At 46.6% G+C, this 17,310-nt stretch overlaps 1 protein-coding gene across 6 annotated transcripts in view; it reads left to right on the forward strand.

The window, feature by feature from the left end:
* NEK6 (NIMA related kinase 6) overlaps positions 1-17,310 on the forward strand; it is a 516,220-nt gene that overhangs the window by 364,722 nt on the left and 134,188 nt on the right. For all 6 annotated transcript variants that reach the window (XM_085613747.1, XM_085613749.1, XM_085613748.1 and 3 more), the window contains one exon: positions 7,408-7,518. In XM_085613747.1, coding sequence (XP_085469873.1) covers positions 7,408-7,518 — 111 coding nt within the window. The remainder of the gene's footprint in view (positions 1-7,407; positions 7,519-17,310) is intronic.

A 17,310-nucleotide genomic window follows, 5' to 3' on the forward strand; every position in this document is an offset into this window, starting at 1 on the left:
ATGTAGCTTAGGTCAAGTTGATCACAGTCGCCCAAAAGACAACAAGAGGATGTTTAATGCATAATCAGATCCACTTATGTCACATGAGGAGTTTAAAAACCGGGGCCTGATTATTTGTCTACAAGCATACACAAAAGGCCATCAGCATTAGGACACTAAACTGAGCTTCTGGTTTCAGAGTTAGAACTTGGACTGCATATTATTGTTATTCCCCTTTCCTTTCTGTGATTCCTTATTTCACCACAACCACCCACATTGGATTGGTATCCTTGGGTTACTAACAGGTAGCATTCACCATCTAATAGGCTGTCAAAACCAAATCTAGTTCCCCATCTTGGTGTTGGATAGGGTAAAACTAAGGTGTTTCTTGAACTCCTATCAAAATGTAGAGATCCAAGTTATTGAGGATTTTGGAAGCGAGTGCATTGCAGTGGCCATATATTTTCAGTCAAAATGATTGTTCAGCTTGTATCTATCGATAAAGGCTTCGCAGCTTCTGTGAGTCTGAGCTTGCATCTATCGATAAAGGCTTCGCAGCTTCTGTGGGTCTGAGCTTGTATCTATCGATAAAGGCTTCGCAGCTTCTGTGGGTCTGACCTTGCATCTATCGATAAAGGCATCGCAGCTTATGTGGGTCTGAGCTTGCATCTATCGATAAAGGCTTCGCAGCTTCTGTGGGTCTGACCTTGCATCTATCGATAAAGGCTTCGCAGCTTCTGTGGGTCTGAGCTTGCATCTATCGATGAAGGCATAGCAGCTTCTGGGGGTCTGAGCATGTATCTATCGATAAAGGCTTCGCAGCTTATGTGGGTCTGAGCTTGTATCTATCGATAAAGGCTTCGCAGCTTATGTGGGTCTGAGCTTGCATCTATCGATAAAGGCTTCGCAGCTTATGTGGGTCTGAGCTTGCATCTATCGATAAAGGCTTCGCAGCTTCTGTGGGTCTGACCTTGCATCTATCGATAAAGGCTTTGCAGCTTATGTGGGTCTGAGCTTGTATCTATCGATATAGGCTTCGCAGCTTCTGTGGGTCTGAGCTTGCATCTATCGATAAAGGCTTCGCAGCTTATGTGGGTCTGAGCTTGCATCTATCGATAAAGGCATAGCAGCTTCTGTGGGTCTGAGCTTGCATCTATCGATAAAGGCATAGCAGCTTCTGTGGGTCTGACCTTGTATCTATCGATAAAGGCATAGCAGCTTCTGTGGGTCTGAGCTTGCATCTATCGATAAAGGCATAGCAGCTTCTGTGGGTCTGACCTTGTATCTATCGATAAAGGCATAGCAGCTTCTGTGGGTCTGAGCTTGCATCTATCGATAAAGGCATAGCAGCTTCTGTGGGTCTGAACTCACATCCATCCATCTTTTTGAAGGATCTCATTCATTTCAATTATGAGCAGGTCAAGAGCTCTTTGGAGATGGTTTGCCAAATCTTGGTCACCCCTCCACTCTAGTGCAAAAAGCTGAGCTTTAATGCGGGAGGTCGGCTGGCTGAGCATCCTGCAGATGGTTGTCTTGAGCGTGGTTCATCAGCCCCCTTTAAATTAAACTATAGCCCTTTTCTATCTCTGAATTTTGTGGTGATTTTTCTTGATGTGCGAGTTCCCTTGAGCTCGTTAGCCTGGTCTAGTGGCAGAGCAGGGTAGGTTCAATGGGTCCCTCTGCTGCATGCCCCTTTCCTGCTCTGAAGACCCCTACAGCTTCACACAGTACACCTGTGCTAGCGTGTCCCAGTGAGTGCATGGGTGGAGGGGCGGGTCTAGGATAGTAGGCCGCCAATCAAGAGATCTTCTTTCCGCTGGAGCGCTCCTTATCCCCAGTAATGCTGTCATCTGCCATTTTTGCAACTTTGTGCTAACTACTGGTTTCGACCTAAGGCTACATACAGCCTTCTCTTGTGTAACCATTGGCCCTGCGTATGTTTTTACTACCAAGCGATAGAATAGCTCACTAACTCTAGTCTTCGACCTGGTTTTCATGGTCATTCAAGGTGCTCGTCTGCTGCCATTAGGTGCACTGTGGTGATGTTCCCTAAGCCATTCATCGCGTGTTCGATTCGCAGAAGACTAGTTAAATTCGACATCCATTTGCCTGTGTTGGATAATGTTTCCCTTTGAGTCAAATTTCGAACCTCAGGAGGAAAAGTGAGAAACTAAAAATCCTACCAGATTTCCACCAGCACTCAACGGATGCAAAATTACTTATGAATAAAAATGTAACATAAATGTGTGCTTACACATTCCATCTTATTTGTCTCCACTGTGAAAATATTTTCCCTGTTGACAAAACCTTAACCTTTGGTATTTCCTCCCTGGTCCCGATTTTAAAACTCACTCAATCTTGCCTTTTAGAAGGGTAAATTTCTGTTTCCAGGTTGGAAAAGTCCTTGCAAAAGGATAGTGAATAACCAAAAACGTAATGGTTTCTCGCTTTCCACCAAATTGTACAGGCAGATCCTACTCAGAATATTTCCAAATTTGCCCTCTACGACTAAAATGTAATTAAGTAGCGCCACATTCACAGGTGCGTTTTTACATGGAAAATGTCCAATTCTTGCAAATCAGTTTTGCACGCCTAATTTGTATTTTGGTGTGCCAAATGTTTAAAAAATGGGCCTGTTACTCTTCAACGATGTAAGCGTTTTCTTCTACTGGTTGGGCTAGGAGGGACTAGGGCTTCTTGCATCACAGCAAAGAGGAGGCCAAAGGCCAGTAAGATGGATCAGACAGTTGACTCAATTCTAACAAGAGGGTCACAGCCTTTCATCCTTCAAAGGTAAGAGATTCATTTGGGCCATGGTAAAAAATGTTATTAGCACTAAAATGCAGTTACGTTGTGAATTGTGCTTCACAGATTGCTAATGCATAAATCTATTATTTTGACAGGATGTTTCTGCAATTAGCAGTTGCTGGCCTAAAATGAAAACACTGCATTTCTTGTGGAACACTTGATGGGCACACATTAAGTCATGCAGTCAAAGTGCTTTTAGTGACCTTAAACTCTCCGATGCTCCTCGTCTTACAACTGAGCATTGGGGGTTGCAGTTGAGCAGAGCAGTGAAGAGGTGGGCTTCTCACTTACCACACCAAAATGGCCGATTGCGTGGAACTAAAAAGCCCCCTCCTACTCCACACCCCTCCGCTACACCCTAGTCCCTTCCACTTCCCAGGCTACCACCTTCCACTTCCTCTTCCATCACTCGCTGTATCTGATGCTGCCTCCCCAACCCTCCCTTCCATTGATGAGTGATTACCATGTTTGCCTCCCAACCAGTGCTTTATTTGTAAAATAATAAGTGCCAGGGCTCTCATCAGGAGGCGGCTGCAGCTTGCACCACCCATTGCCCCCGACGCCACAGCCAATGACACAACTTTAGACTAATCCAGGCCCCCAAAGCTATAAGAAGGGCTTGGGCGGCAGGTATTAGTCATTTTAACCTGTATTGAAATAATAAACAACTGTTGCTGTACTGATCTGAATTAGAGAAATAGTGCCACCATGTGGCGCACTACCATAAGTGCCAGAGTTGAGAATTGAGCACCGGAAACCTTCCACTCAAATTAAACACTGCTCCCAACTCCATACACATGAGGGTTTCCAAGGTAGAACTGAATGGTGAAACCGAAGGGAGAATTCACCCCACCACCTTCGCAGTTACTGATTGTTGGAAAACGAGGCAGCATCTGTGAGGCCTGCACAAATAACATGACTACATTTGTCCTTCACTGGGAACCAAACACCCAATTGTAGAGCCTGACTCTGAGGGTAGCGTTGCAGAGCAGTCTGAGGCTTACTCAAGGGAGGTGGTGTAGGCTAGTAATCGCCATTTGCGGGTGCACAAAAATAACACTCCATAATTGATTGTCCAGTCTGTAGTTTGCTTTATAAAAGTAAGAGTACATTTATTAAACACACACACTACTCAATGCTATGCACCAATTTACAAATGTACATTAGCTGTTGGAATTACTTTGTGACATTGCATAACATCTCCACCCCTCCCGCAGGGGTGGTGGGGTCTAGTCCACCACTCCCATGTCTGCACATCATCTTGCCCCCAATGCAGTTAGTTGACCATAACCTGGAGCGAACGGCCCTGCGCACTGGCACCATCCCAGTGGCGACCACCCCCGTACCTCAACAAGCATTTAAATTAGATAACCCTGTCTTGGTGACACACAACCCTGACTGCGCATTTCCTACTGATCATGAAGTATGCACCTCTACATCTTAAGGGCTAGCAGTCGGGGTTCTTCACCTACGCGCAGCAGCAAGAATACATGTTTAAGCATCACTTTAGAATGAGGGTACTCATCACCTTTGTGTATCATTAAGATGCATTGCAATTACAGCCCCTAAAGGCATCGCAGATGAAATCACAGGATTACGCCTATACAGCCAGACACCCTAGCAGGAATGTCTGGCAACATAAACCCACTTTACTTATGACAGCCCCTTACACCAGTACTTCACATTGCACATATGACCTTCAGTCCCTCTAAAAGAAATGACATTAGTAAAAGCATTTCTGATGCAATTACACCTCTTCACCTCCAGGGGATGCCCTTCTCCAGACATCCCCAACTCAGCCCTTCACTCCTGGATGCACTCCTCAAATACACCCTCATCTGTAGAACAAACGTTCCAGCCAAGACAGTGTTAAATGAGACTGAGCCCTTGAGGGGTTATTCCTTTCAAGTCCCCATGTGACTTAGGGAGGGACTCCTCTTCGTGCTGGGTGGGAGACTGCGCTTCTTCAGCAGCTCCCCCAGCACCTTTGCACATGTATGGTGGTGACCCCGCTCTCCTGGGGCCACCACAAGCCGTGAAAACACTGTTTCCTTTGCAGGCCAGTCTTGGCCTGCAAGGCATTATGGGTTTTGCCGCATAATTGATGAGCGGCTCTCCCGCTGCTCCGGTGAGAGCCACGATGTGGGCCTCCGGCCGCCTCTTGGGCCTCAGTGGGGGGCCCGGACCCACCCGGACCCCCAGGTAAGGATCAGCGACCCGGAGAGCCCACCCCCGGCCACTGCTGCTGCTTTTCGGGGGCCCGGGTGGTGGCTCGTCCTCGGGGAACCCCGGTCCCACCCAGGGTCCCCACATGGCTCCATCGTTGTAGGGCAGCCTGGTGAGCCCACCCTCAGCTGCCCACGCCGGCTCCCCGCCCGGCCAGCACCCTCGCGTACTTCCGCGGGAGCCGGCACAACTCTTCTCGTCTGCCCGCTCCTGCGGGCAGACACGCAGCTTCGGCCGTTGAGTGCAGCGGCACTCCCCCGGCCTTCTTCTCCTCTGCGGGCCCCGGGGATGGGGTCCCGGGCCCCAGAGCACATCGGCACGGGGGCGCGACAGCACACCCCGATTTTACCTCTGCGGGGCCCATTTTCGAGGGGGGGTGCGACGGCGCTCCCCCGCCTTCCGTCTGCGAGGGGGGGCGCGATAGCGCTCCCCGTCCTCTGTCTTTGGTGGGGGCTAGGGTGGGCTCCTGGCCCCCTGCAGGGCACGCACCTTCACGTGGAGTGCGACGGTGCTCCCCGGCTTCCCTTCTTCCGGGGGCAGCCCCCGAGGACCTGACCCACCCCGGGGGCATCTCTGAGACCAGCGGCAGAGCCCCACGTGCTTCGTCGTCGGTGTTCTTAGGGGTCAAAGGTTGCTTTCCTTCCGGGGGCCATATCTCAGCCCCTGGGGTTCCGATCTGCCCCATTTTCGCGTCTTCTTGCTCCTGGTGGCTCCCCCAGCCATTGTGTGCACTCTCCTTCGCCCTCTGGGTCTCCAATAGGGTGCATTCTGCAGGGAGCAGTCTTCACTGGCTCCCTGCCCCAGCCTTTCACCTGGCTCTCCTCCTGGGCCTCTCTTCTCCCTGCGCAGAGGCCCCTGCTTCTGCGCACCGGTCCTGGGCTCTTCTTCTGGTGCTGTTAGGGCCCTTGGGGGCATTCAGGGGGTCTCCTTCCAACTGCCCATTGCCAGCACCTTCTGCCTCAGCAGACCACACCCCAGAGAGAGCTTTTCTTCCTGGACAAGCACTTTTTAAAAATTGAGTAGGGGGCCGGCAGGAAGTCTCTGTTGGTCCTATCAAACAGCGACACATCACTTCCCTGCCCCTGCTCCCTCCTTCATGTCCAGCCTCTGGGTTTGTTCAAAGTGGAGTCGTCCAGGGTCTCTGGCCACATGATCTCTGAAAACCCTTCCCCCCACGCTGCCTTCCCTCCTCGGTGCAGCCTGGTGCCTGGCACCCAGTGATGGATGAGCCTGTAGCCCCACCCATCTTCTCTTCCTGGAGAGGAGGCCTTAGCTTGTGGAATGAAGGTTATCAATCCATCCTGCTGAGGTCAGCCCCCAGCCTGGGTCTGGTCGTGGCTGGCTCAGAGAAATACGACAGTTTTGTATGACCCAAAAGCAGTACAAATATGACTTTGGACTCTGCAGAATACTTCTTTTCACATCCGCTACAGTGGACTTTAGTGCGTGTCTGGAATCTGTAGGCTTATGAAAGTTAATCTAGCACATGGGCTCCATATCCCCATAGGGGAAATAATGAAGTGAAAACAGTAAAGTACACTGACTTTCCCTGGAATGTTCCTTCCCAGTGTATAAAACCTATTCCATGTCACCACCCAATTCTGCATAGGTCCTGCCACACCATTCACTCTGTAGCTGCTTCTGGACTGCGCACGCTAGGAATCGCCCCTGCGCAGCCCCTACACGTGTGCCTGCATGTAACCAGCCCAGTGTCACTTACTCTAGCTGTTGCGCAGTGGCCTGGACAAGCCAGGGGGACACCAGTAAAATCCCCATGCAGTCTCTTACATCCTGAGTTCACTGTGGGTGAGTCCCAACTTATGAAGCTCCCCCACAGTAAAAGCTCACCAATTAGGTGCTCAAAATGCGAAAAATCCGGGCGGCCCATAGTGTCAGAATCACCTTCTAACGCTGATCCAGGTCAACTCTTGTTGAAAACACAATTTACTACTCTTTCAAAAGATCCAAAACAAGTTCCACTCGATCTAGAATTTGTGAAAGTGAAAGTGGGGGTCAGGCTTCCCAAAACATAAGGAAAATACAGCTCTAAGACAACAACTTTTAGCTTTTGAAACATCTTGTATTGCTAAAGTCAACAATAAAAGCTAACTCTTGTAGCTTATGGGTGAAACAATCATATCATTGAGAACCTCCTGGACAACACAATAACCTTTAACCCTTTGATATGTCCGAAGCTGAAAGGTGATCATGCATTTATTTTCATTCGGTTCTCTCTATTACCTTTTCAGTTTTTTGGGCATTATAGAAAAGTGTATAATATATACATTGAAAAAGTCAATAGTGCACATTAATTTACCAATGATTTTTACGCATTTATTGCTATCGCATGCTGCAATGTACTTATTCATATGTTTCTATTTTTTTCCTATTCAGCAATTGAATCATCCCAATATAATTAAATATCTGGACTCTTTTATTGAAAACAATGAGTTGAACATTGTTCTGGAGCTGGCAGACGCGGGCGATCTCTCGCAAATGATTAAGGTAAGCCGCGTTCACACTGTAGACCGAGTACATTCTGGCCAAGACCAAGGGAGGCGGCACGAGGATCCTAGCTGAGGATTCACACAAAGCACTGCTTAGCAATAGAAACTGGAGTGCATATTAGGCACTTTAATAATCATTTTAATGCATGACAAAGATGCTGATGAGATCTCTCCCTGAGTACAATGTTGTGTGTGCGTAAGAGGTTCTCGGAGGGCCAGGGCATAAAGGTTGGAAGATGTTAACAATATAATAGGAGCATTCCTCTTGGCTTAGTGGGGTGCAAGCACACCCAAAGGTAAATTAATTGTTATTCTAATCACTTGGCAAACTCTTCCCACTCTGAGATAATTTGATTTCAAGGGTCTGAATTCCACTTTAAAGAGCTAATTTGGATGCTTAAGCAGCACATTCAAAAGCTACATTGGAAATACGACACGGTTGTGATGTGGCTAGCATGAATGGTGGGTGGGGCTGCATAACATGGGATCTCTTAGGAGAAAAGGCCATTGATTTATTTTTATACAAGAATAAGATCCTGCTTTTGGGTCCGATCATCCCCGCAGTCCTCTCTTTCAATTGTATCTGTATTGTGTATCTGTGCACCCCACCGCCTACCTATACACAAAGTGCAGGATCTAGAGGCCACTTTTGGTTCTGTCTTAACTTTCATCCTGGAACTCAGTCAGATCAACAAGAGTGTTTTCCAGTACAGAGGGCTCCTTAATGGAGTCCAACTCATGCAGACCCTTCCGTGGTCACACTGGGCTTGCGATGGCCACTGCTAGCTTGTATTATTGCGCTGCCTATGTACAACCTCCTTCAAGAAAATCATCCTCAAGAGCCTCAACACCATGCGGCACCCCACCAAGCACATATACAGCGTTACCTCTCAGATAGCATCCCTGGGTGAAACATCTGTTGGCATTAATCCACTCCAGCTCAACATCTTCCAGAAGTCCTGTTGCCCAAAAGTGAAATATTGACCACTTACTTAACCTGATTGCTGTGCTGTTGACACAATGCTAGCGATTACATCCACCTCAGTTCCACTCCGTGGAACTCTCTTCGACTGCATCTTAGCTTAGGAGAAAACGTCTGAAATTTGGGGGGATATTGAAATATCACCTGTACTTGGTGGCCCGTGGCCTACTGGTGCCTTAAAGATGTCACCAAGTTCCCCTGTGCCACTACTGGCCAAGAGCGCACATGAACACCTTTGGACCTCCCATCTTCCCAAGCGCTTTAAAACAGCTGTAAATAGGCACTTGTTTGACATGTTAACATTCAAGAAATGTTCTCCCTCTGCCACACCAAAAGGTAATCTGGTTTTTAATTTAAGATAAGAGAAATTATAAGTGTCTGCTTTGTTTTTTATTTTTAATCATTACTGTAGTGGTCCTTGAAACTGCTGCTTCTAGAGCGGCGGATTGGTTCTTTGAGAGACCATTTCAGTGCTTCCACTGCATCAGAAGGGAAAATGCCATGGTTTTTCTGAAGGAGATTGCAAAGCATTTGCAAACCTTTGGAACAAAGTTTGGACAAAGTCAATTTCCTTTAACAATTCAATGTAAATTGTTAATTCCTGCATTGAACTTCCCTTTGAGCTGCTGGCTAACTCGTGCACTTTACAACATTATTTGTAGAGCACTTAAAACCTTGGCTGGGATCCAAGGACTGACACAATTGTTGTGATACAATGATCTCAAAAGAGCCGTGTGGTGCAGTGAAGATGAGTAGGTTATGGATTTTCTTCACTGCCTAGGGAGTCTGTTGCAAATCTTTCCATGTGGAAGAGCTTGCACCTGCTCTTAATTTCTTAATTTTGGGGAGAAATCTATAAATTGAACTCTGTGCTCCATAAAGCGAGTATGTTTGTAGTCCATGATGACGTTATTTTGGAATGCTATATGCACATACGTCTTGATGGTGTATTGATACGTGCTTCTTGGTGTATTGAAATGGTCACGTGCTCTACTCTGCAGCCATTGGGATGTTCAGTAGCAAAGGAATAGACAATCTTAGCAAATTGTATCAGTTACAGGTCCAGATGCAGTGCTTTGCAAAAACTTACAGCTTATGGGTGTTTTTTGAGTTGCACCCCTTTTCAAAGCATTACACTAATCAACTCTGTGGCCTTGCTTTAGGGGCTGTGGGCTCTTCAGTTAGAAATGAACTTATGTGACACAGGTTTGATGTTGCAGCAGTAGCTCTTAATCAACCATACATGACCATGGACCTTTACGCTTTGAGGCGAGCAGACCTGTATATACACCGATTAACAGATAGGCTACTACATCTGTAGAGTGAAAAGAGATGAGCAGGCAAGTACATTTCTGGAATACACACAGTGAAAATAAATGTTTCAAAGTGTGACAGTTTTGGGTCCTGTGGAGTCGAAGAGATTGGGAGAGGAGAACCAAGCAAAGCCAACTGTTTGAGTCACTCGAGCAAGCAGGAGAAGGTCCCTGGGGCCACTCGTGAATGGCTTTTTAGAACTTTGAAGACAACTGAGTCCTGCTTGGAACCGAAGATGATCCCCATATGCCATTAACACAATTACATAAAATTCTTAGAGGCTTACATTACATTCCTTGAAGTGTTTTAAGTCATTGAATGTGGTCATAATTAGAAGGATTTTTTTTTTTTATTAAACTGGCCATAACAAGTGTGTCAATTCTTATAACAAGAAGCACGTTGTAAAAGGGCGATAAAGGGAAGATAGTTGTTGACATTTGACGTGGGCGTCGGACCTTTCAACGCACAATGTGCAAGTGTGTGATGCACAGTTTTAAAACGTCTCATACGGTCACCCTGTAAAGAGATGCTATCTCACGACGAGCTGGGAACCCTTACACAGAAGAGGTTTCCAACTCATATGAAAGCTCTGCACAGCAATTCTCCATTTATAAACTTCCCCGAACATGGGAGGTGGATCTAGATGAGCTCATCCTTACTGCAGGAAGGGTAGGTGTCAGAAATTGAGTTATTGGTTGACTGGGGTGTGAGCACTGGTCGAGCAGCAACTACAATACTAGTCAGGGCAGGGCACAACCAAACCCGAAATTAACCTGTGCACCCCCCTCGCCCCCGGTAGCAAAGAGCAGTCAGGCTTAACTCAGAGGAATTGTGTAAAGTATTTGTGCAACACTAAAAACAGAAAACCGTGCAAACACCACAGAGAAAAATCCCACTCCAGATTAGAAAAATAGAGCTAAATTTCATAAATAAAGCAGAACCAAGACCACACAAATCCAATCAGTAGAACTGGAGTTATGAGTTTTTAAAGAATAAAGTGTAAAATAGTGCCTAAAAGCGCCAACTGTGGCGATCTGGTCACAATGGACTGGGTCAAAGTTAAAAGTTTAGAGCGCACATCGGATACAATCCAAGGTAAGCCCTGCTGAAGTTTTATCTTCCTAAATTTTGTGCTAAGAGTCCTTAGAGTGGGAGGCTGTTAGTGTGGCGCGAAGAGCAGGCCTGGCATCATGGATGGGTGGACTGGAACTTCGCGTTGGTGGGCCCCCTCAGGCGGTTGATGCTGCGGTGTGAAGAGATTGGCTGGCAGTGGCTTGCTCTGCTATTTGGTGCAAGCGACGCAGTCTCGGTGCAAACGGATCTGTTCGCAATAGCGAAGAGACCGAAGGCTTGATTTCAGCGCCCGTGAGCCATATCAAGTATCCAATACCTGAGACGCACTACTTGGGGGTTAGGAACTCGCTGCAGATGAGTCCAGGACTGGTGCAGATCAGGAGGCTAGCAGATTAGCCCTTTGAGTCCCTCTGGGATCCTGCGTTCAAGATGAAGTTGCAGGTCCAGTTCTCCTTCCCCATGCAAGAGGGTAGCAGGTCAGCATAGCCTGGCAGAAGTTCCCTTAGAGCAGCAGTCCCACAGAGGGGCAGTCCTTGAAGCAGCAGAGCAGTCCTTCCTGCCAAAGTATCTACAGGTCCCGAAGTGTAAGGAAGAGTTGGTGTCTGAAGTCCAGTATTTATACACAGTTTTTCCATTGAAGTGGGGAGAACCTTCTAAAGGCATGCCTTTGGAATGTACAGATGCCCTGCATTCCTGGCCCTGGCTCCAGACTAACTTCAGCGGATATGCAGCCATTTATGTGGAGAAAGGACACAGCCTAATCAAGTGTAAGTGGTGCTGGGGGCCCAGCTCCTCCCACCCATCCTGTCCGTGATAGCACATCCAGTCACACCTAAGCTCCCCATTGAGTGTGGCTTCTAGGAGGAATGCATAAGGCCCAACTGTCAGTTACACCCAGTCATGTGACTTAGAGTTAGGCTGCAGGCATTAAATGGCTAAGGCAAGAAAATGCCATCTTTATAAAAGTGGCATTTTTGGAATCACAATTTAAAATCCAACTAAACCATAAGTTAAGATTTTAAATTGTGATTCAGGAGACACTAAACATGAACTGATTATCTCTTCCCATTTGCAAATTACACTTCTAAAATGTAATAAGGCAAGTCCAATGTTATCCGATGGGAGAGCTAGTTATTGCAGTAGTGAAAAATGAGTTTCTCAATACCAGGACATGTAAAACTTAAAAGTACATGTACTGCTTTTTAAATACATTGCACCCTGTCCTTTGGGCTGCCCTGGGCCTACCCTACGGGCAACTTATATGTTTTAAAAAGGATGGTTAGGGCCTGGCAAAAGCTTTACTTTGCCCAATTGAAATGGCAGTTTGAACTGCACACACAGGCTCTGCAATGGCAGGGGTAAGACATGTTTAAGGTGCTACTTAAATAGGTGGCTCAACCAGTGCTGGAGGCCCACTAGTAGAATTTAATTTACAGGCCCTGGACATATGTAGTTCCACTTTACTAAGGGCTTATAAGTAAATTAAATATGCCAATTGGGTATGAGCCAATGTTACCATGTTTTAGGGAAAGAGCACAAGAACTTTAGCGCTGATTAGCAGCGGTAAAGTGCGCAGAATCCGAAGGGTCCGCAAAAACAGGAGGTCTAAATACAATAGGTTATGGGGACTCCCATGCCAAGGATGCCAGGTGTAACCATATACGTGGCTGTTTAGGTAGAGCAGAAGGTCCACACGTGAACTCTCCATGGACTGCTTCCTCCACAGGGCCCCACCCACTTCCTTCTTTGCAATCACAGTGCCTGTGGCACTGTTGAAGCCACAGCCTATCAGAGTGTGCAGTCAGTAGGTGCTAGCTGTCAAACTATCCTTTGCTTTGAGCCGATGACCCAAACTGTAGCCAAAAAGTGTGAGCCTTTTAAAGCTGTTTAGATGGTTTTTGAAAGCGAATGATGGTATTTGAATCTTGACTGCATTCAACAGAAGCCACCATTTCTTTTTCCATTTTTCATCTTTGTCAGATTTTAGACCGCGGGGAACATGTTGGAGGAAGGATTTTGACCTGGAAATAAAAATGACATGTCTGTAGGGGCGGATGAATGTGGGGTCTAGGTAGAGGGCGGTTCACGGCCGCGCTTGCGGTCTTAAGGACTCTTGACTGTATCCTTCCTCACTGCAAAGCGTTACGAATATTTTTTGTTCCAAAAATCTTTTTTGTTTTTAAGAATATACGTCCATACAACTAACATTAAGTCATTAATTTGAATGCACGGGGGCAGCACACAGGGACAAATTGTTCCAAAAATTAGAGAACATTTCAAGAACGCTCATGGTGTAGAACGAAATCAAAACCCAGGGTGAGCGAAATTTATCACTGCAGGCCAGCCAATCCCTGACGCATGTCTCAGGCACTCCCAGCCACTAAAGCCTCAAATGCAATGTGGAAGCCTGGTCAATCACCCTAGATGGCTGGTCCCTCTAACACTTGCCGGTCCTTGAGAGAGAAAGTCTAAGAATGCAGCTCTCCAGATACAAGGGTCCAGATGCAAGGGTATTTTTTCAGGCATTTTCTTAATACATTCAGGTATTTTTTCATGACCACTTTGTGGTAGGTTTTATCTTATTGTACGGCTACCTAGCTTATGACCAGCATCTTTCATTTGTTGACTAGCGTGATTGGGTCGCCCAATACAAGCGGACATATACGTGCTCCCCTTATGGAGAAAAGATTACCAGGAGCTCTATGCTATACTGCCTACCACCAGAAGACGTAACCACCTTAGTTAGCGGTCCTCCATCAGTTAACTGGCAAGCGTTGGTCCATAGCTCCCAAGTTAGAAAGTATTTCTTGAGCTCTGAGCACTGCTAACCCTGATAAACTCGAGTTTCACACAATGGAGCCAAGCATCAGGTAATTACAGCCCTGCAGACTGTCATTTCACCATAATTCCACGAAAGCTTTAAATAAAACATAGCACCAGCCCACCCCTTTGTAATGAAATATCAGAATTAATGATTCCTGCCCCCATTTGACTATTTAATTAAGGTCCGTTGTGTGTGCTTGCATCTCGCTGTGCAGTGTCTGAAAAGAATGAAGTTAAATTCTTCATACAGAATTCAGCATCAAACAATAACCTTTTAGAATCCTTCTGCCTGCCTCTGCCAGACCTTTACATAGTCTCGAGACTTGACATTTAGAAAAACGTACTAAGCTGCCCAAAAGCTTCTTGAACAAACTGTTTAATGGGGAGAACATTATAATGTTAAAATTAAAATATTCCTATTCACCTAAAAAACAAATAGTTTGGTGTTATAGAATTGTGCTCACATTTAGATGTAGTTCAATGCCTTATTGGGTCAGTGTGCTTTACGTAGGGTTGAGGGTGAAGCGAATACTAGGTGGCTTGGTTCACTAGAAATTTAAATTGTTCTCATGTCTATATGTAAAGTTTTTGAAGAGTGTTAGTAGTGTTTTATTGGTTAATGAAGAATGCCATGTAGCTAAAGTCTGTATAATGTAAGACTTGGAGTTCAGTCAGTGATGGAATGGTCTTGGTGTGATATACTGCTTACTACACCGCCGTCACTCCACTTTACGCCACTCCAGTCTACTCTGCTCCACTCCTCTCTGCTCCACTCTACACTAAGCCACGCCACTCTACTCTAAGCGACTCCACTCCACACAATGCCACTCTATGGCACTCTCTCCACTTTACGTAACTCTACTGCACTCTAAGCCACTCTACTCTAGACCACTCTACACCACTCTAGTCAATGCCACTCTACTCTGTCACTCTACACCGCACCACTGTATGCCACTCCCCTCTACACCACAGCACTTTACTCTAGACCACTCCACTCTGTGCCACTCCAGCAGTGTTGTGTTGGTCTGAGCGCCGTGATTCAGCGCCCAGACAGGCAGTGGAAACCTGTGCATGTTTTCCACCCAGGCTGTGCATTACAGCCCGGTGGAGAACATGCAAAGCGCGCATGACAGTTTGGCTGGCCCAAGACAGCCGGCCAAACCGTCATGCGCACTTAAGTGCACATATTTCCTACTCCCCCTGCTGGCTGTGACAGCCAAGCCTCACTCTGCTCCAAAACCTGCTTCGTACGGAAAAATAAAATAACCACAATGGGGGCGATTAGGAAGTCTGTCGGAAAGGCTCCGAACGGCATTCGGTTTGTCTGAATTAAATTTGGAACCTGCATTTCCGACCAACTCGGAAACACATCTGACCGACCAATTACGATAGTCGTAAACTGTTCGGTCGTTCTCACTCGGTTCCAATCGCTATTTGGAGAAACCGAGCATTAGGATGACTGATTCGGACAGCCTTTCCGAATCGGTTTGTCCGGCACGGTTTGGCTGTCGGAATCCGACTTTGAGGGCCCCGTCCGGTTGGGGCCCGTTTACCCATGGGTCCCCTCTTTCCAACCATGCACGTCGTGGTAGTCACCAAGTGGTGCCCGCCACAGAGTGCAAGGTTTTCCGCGACCACCCGATTTTTCAATGGGAGCCTGTGTTGTCGGTCGCAACACAGGTTCCCATTAAAGTCAATTGGAGTCGGACCGAATGGTGCTCGGAAACATCGTAATCGGTCAGACGGACTCCCCGAATCCGATTCTGTAGGAAACCATTCGACGGGAATACTTTCCGAACAACATCGCAATGAGCCCCATAGTGTTATCATTTTATTTTGCCTTCTTTGCACTGCTGAAGAGCAGTGGGGCGATAGTCGGAGGAGCCGCCGCTGTCCGTTACTCATATAGGCATTGTTGACCCTGTGAGGGTCTGTGACGCCGTGGGTGGATAGCAACTAATAGGCACAGTGACTTTAATTGTACTTCATAATTAATGCAAAGGCCAGCAGGACAATGCAACAGTGTCACAATGGGCTGTGTCCTGTCCAACCACGTCACTGCACGTGACAGTGAACAATGGGTTCACTGTTACAAAGGTTACTTCCATGGTTTATGCCGAGGGATTAGACGGTGTCGGTGGGTTTCGCTCCCATTTTTCACCGTAGGGACAGACAGAATCCTTTTACTAACTGAAAGAAATGATTCAGCAATACTAAAGTAAAATAAATGGTTCTGCAGAGCTCCTTGTTTCTGCAAAAAAGACTGCTCTACTGCATGAATTATTCATGAGGCATAAATCTCAAGTTAAGATCAGTAAAATTGCAATATTTAGGGAGACAGCCAGAGCATCATTACTCAAAGATCTGAAGTTTTGCCCATCACCAAAGTGGTTAAATTGTCATTTTATTTCATTTTTGCTTTTTATGTGTGCCTACAAGCAAACGTGGAGCAGCTAATATAAATCAAAGATAATAAAACACATTTCTTCTCTGTTAGGGGAGCAGGGATGCTTTGTGTATATTTTATTACTTTCACTCGCATGGCTAAATTATATTCCTCAAGTGGGCAACTGAGCAGGGCAGCTCTTGGAGGCCTCCTGTTCTGCACGCCTCTAGAGTTTTATGGTGACAGAGAGTATGGAAGAACTCCGAGCTTTCTATCACTCTTCAGCGTGGCTCCACGCAGCCCTGCTTCCCTCCGAGTGCACGGTCTGTGGGCTGCAGAGCGCCCCTACAGGACTCTGAGCATCGCCCATCCATTGAGAGGCCTCCGGCTGAGCAATGCGCTAGTCAATGTGAATGTATGACTTTACAACGCATTCCATTGTAACGCATGCCTTTACCACGCATGGGTTACAATGCGAATGCCATCACCACGAATATCCTTTACCACGAAAATGCCTTTAACACGCATACTTTTACAACGATTTTCATTGTTAAATTATGCATGTTAATGGCATTTTCTTGTTAAAGGATATCGCACTTATTATCTACTCTTTAAGTTTTTCCCTTGCGGGACACCACCCCCTCATTCCCCCTTACCTCTCCTCTCCTCGATCTTCCTTGGTGACGTTCCACGTCGTTAAGAGGAAGCGGAAGTGTCCTTCCGTTTCTTCTAACAACGTGGATTGCCTCCATATCTCTCTTTAATTGACGGAATCAGGTACGTTTTTTTGCATATTTTATTTTTGGGGGTGCCCCTCCAAGCCCACTTTTTTAATCCCACGTTTTTTTTTGGGGGGGGGGACCACCCCAACCCCCTTTTTTTTTCTTTTAACTTTAGCACACATGCCTTTACTACGAATTTTGTAGTAAAGGTATGCGTGGTAAAGGCTTTTCGTTGTAACCACGCATGCGTTGTAATGCACGCGTGGTTATGGTTATGCGTGGAAACGGCCGCGTTGTAATGGCCGTTTCCCGTCAATGTCATAATTAGCTTTTGATGAAGAGTTCTTATGCTCTCAGATGTGGGGGATAACCCCCCCCCCCTTATTTGAGCCAGCAATTCACTGCATGGTGACTAAGGTGTATCGACGGAAGGAATTTATGAAGTCCCGGCATGTTACCTATGGAGCTTTTTGTCACAAGGCCCACAAT

This window comes from Triturus cristatus, chromosome 1_2 (genome assembly GCF_964204655.1).
Source record: "Triturus cristatus chromosome 1_2, aTriCri1.1, whole genome shotgun sequence".
Classification (NCBI taxonomy): domain Eukaryota; kingdom Metazoa; phylum Chordata; class Amphibia; order Caudata; family Salamandridae; genus Triturus; species Triturus cristatus.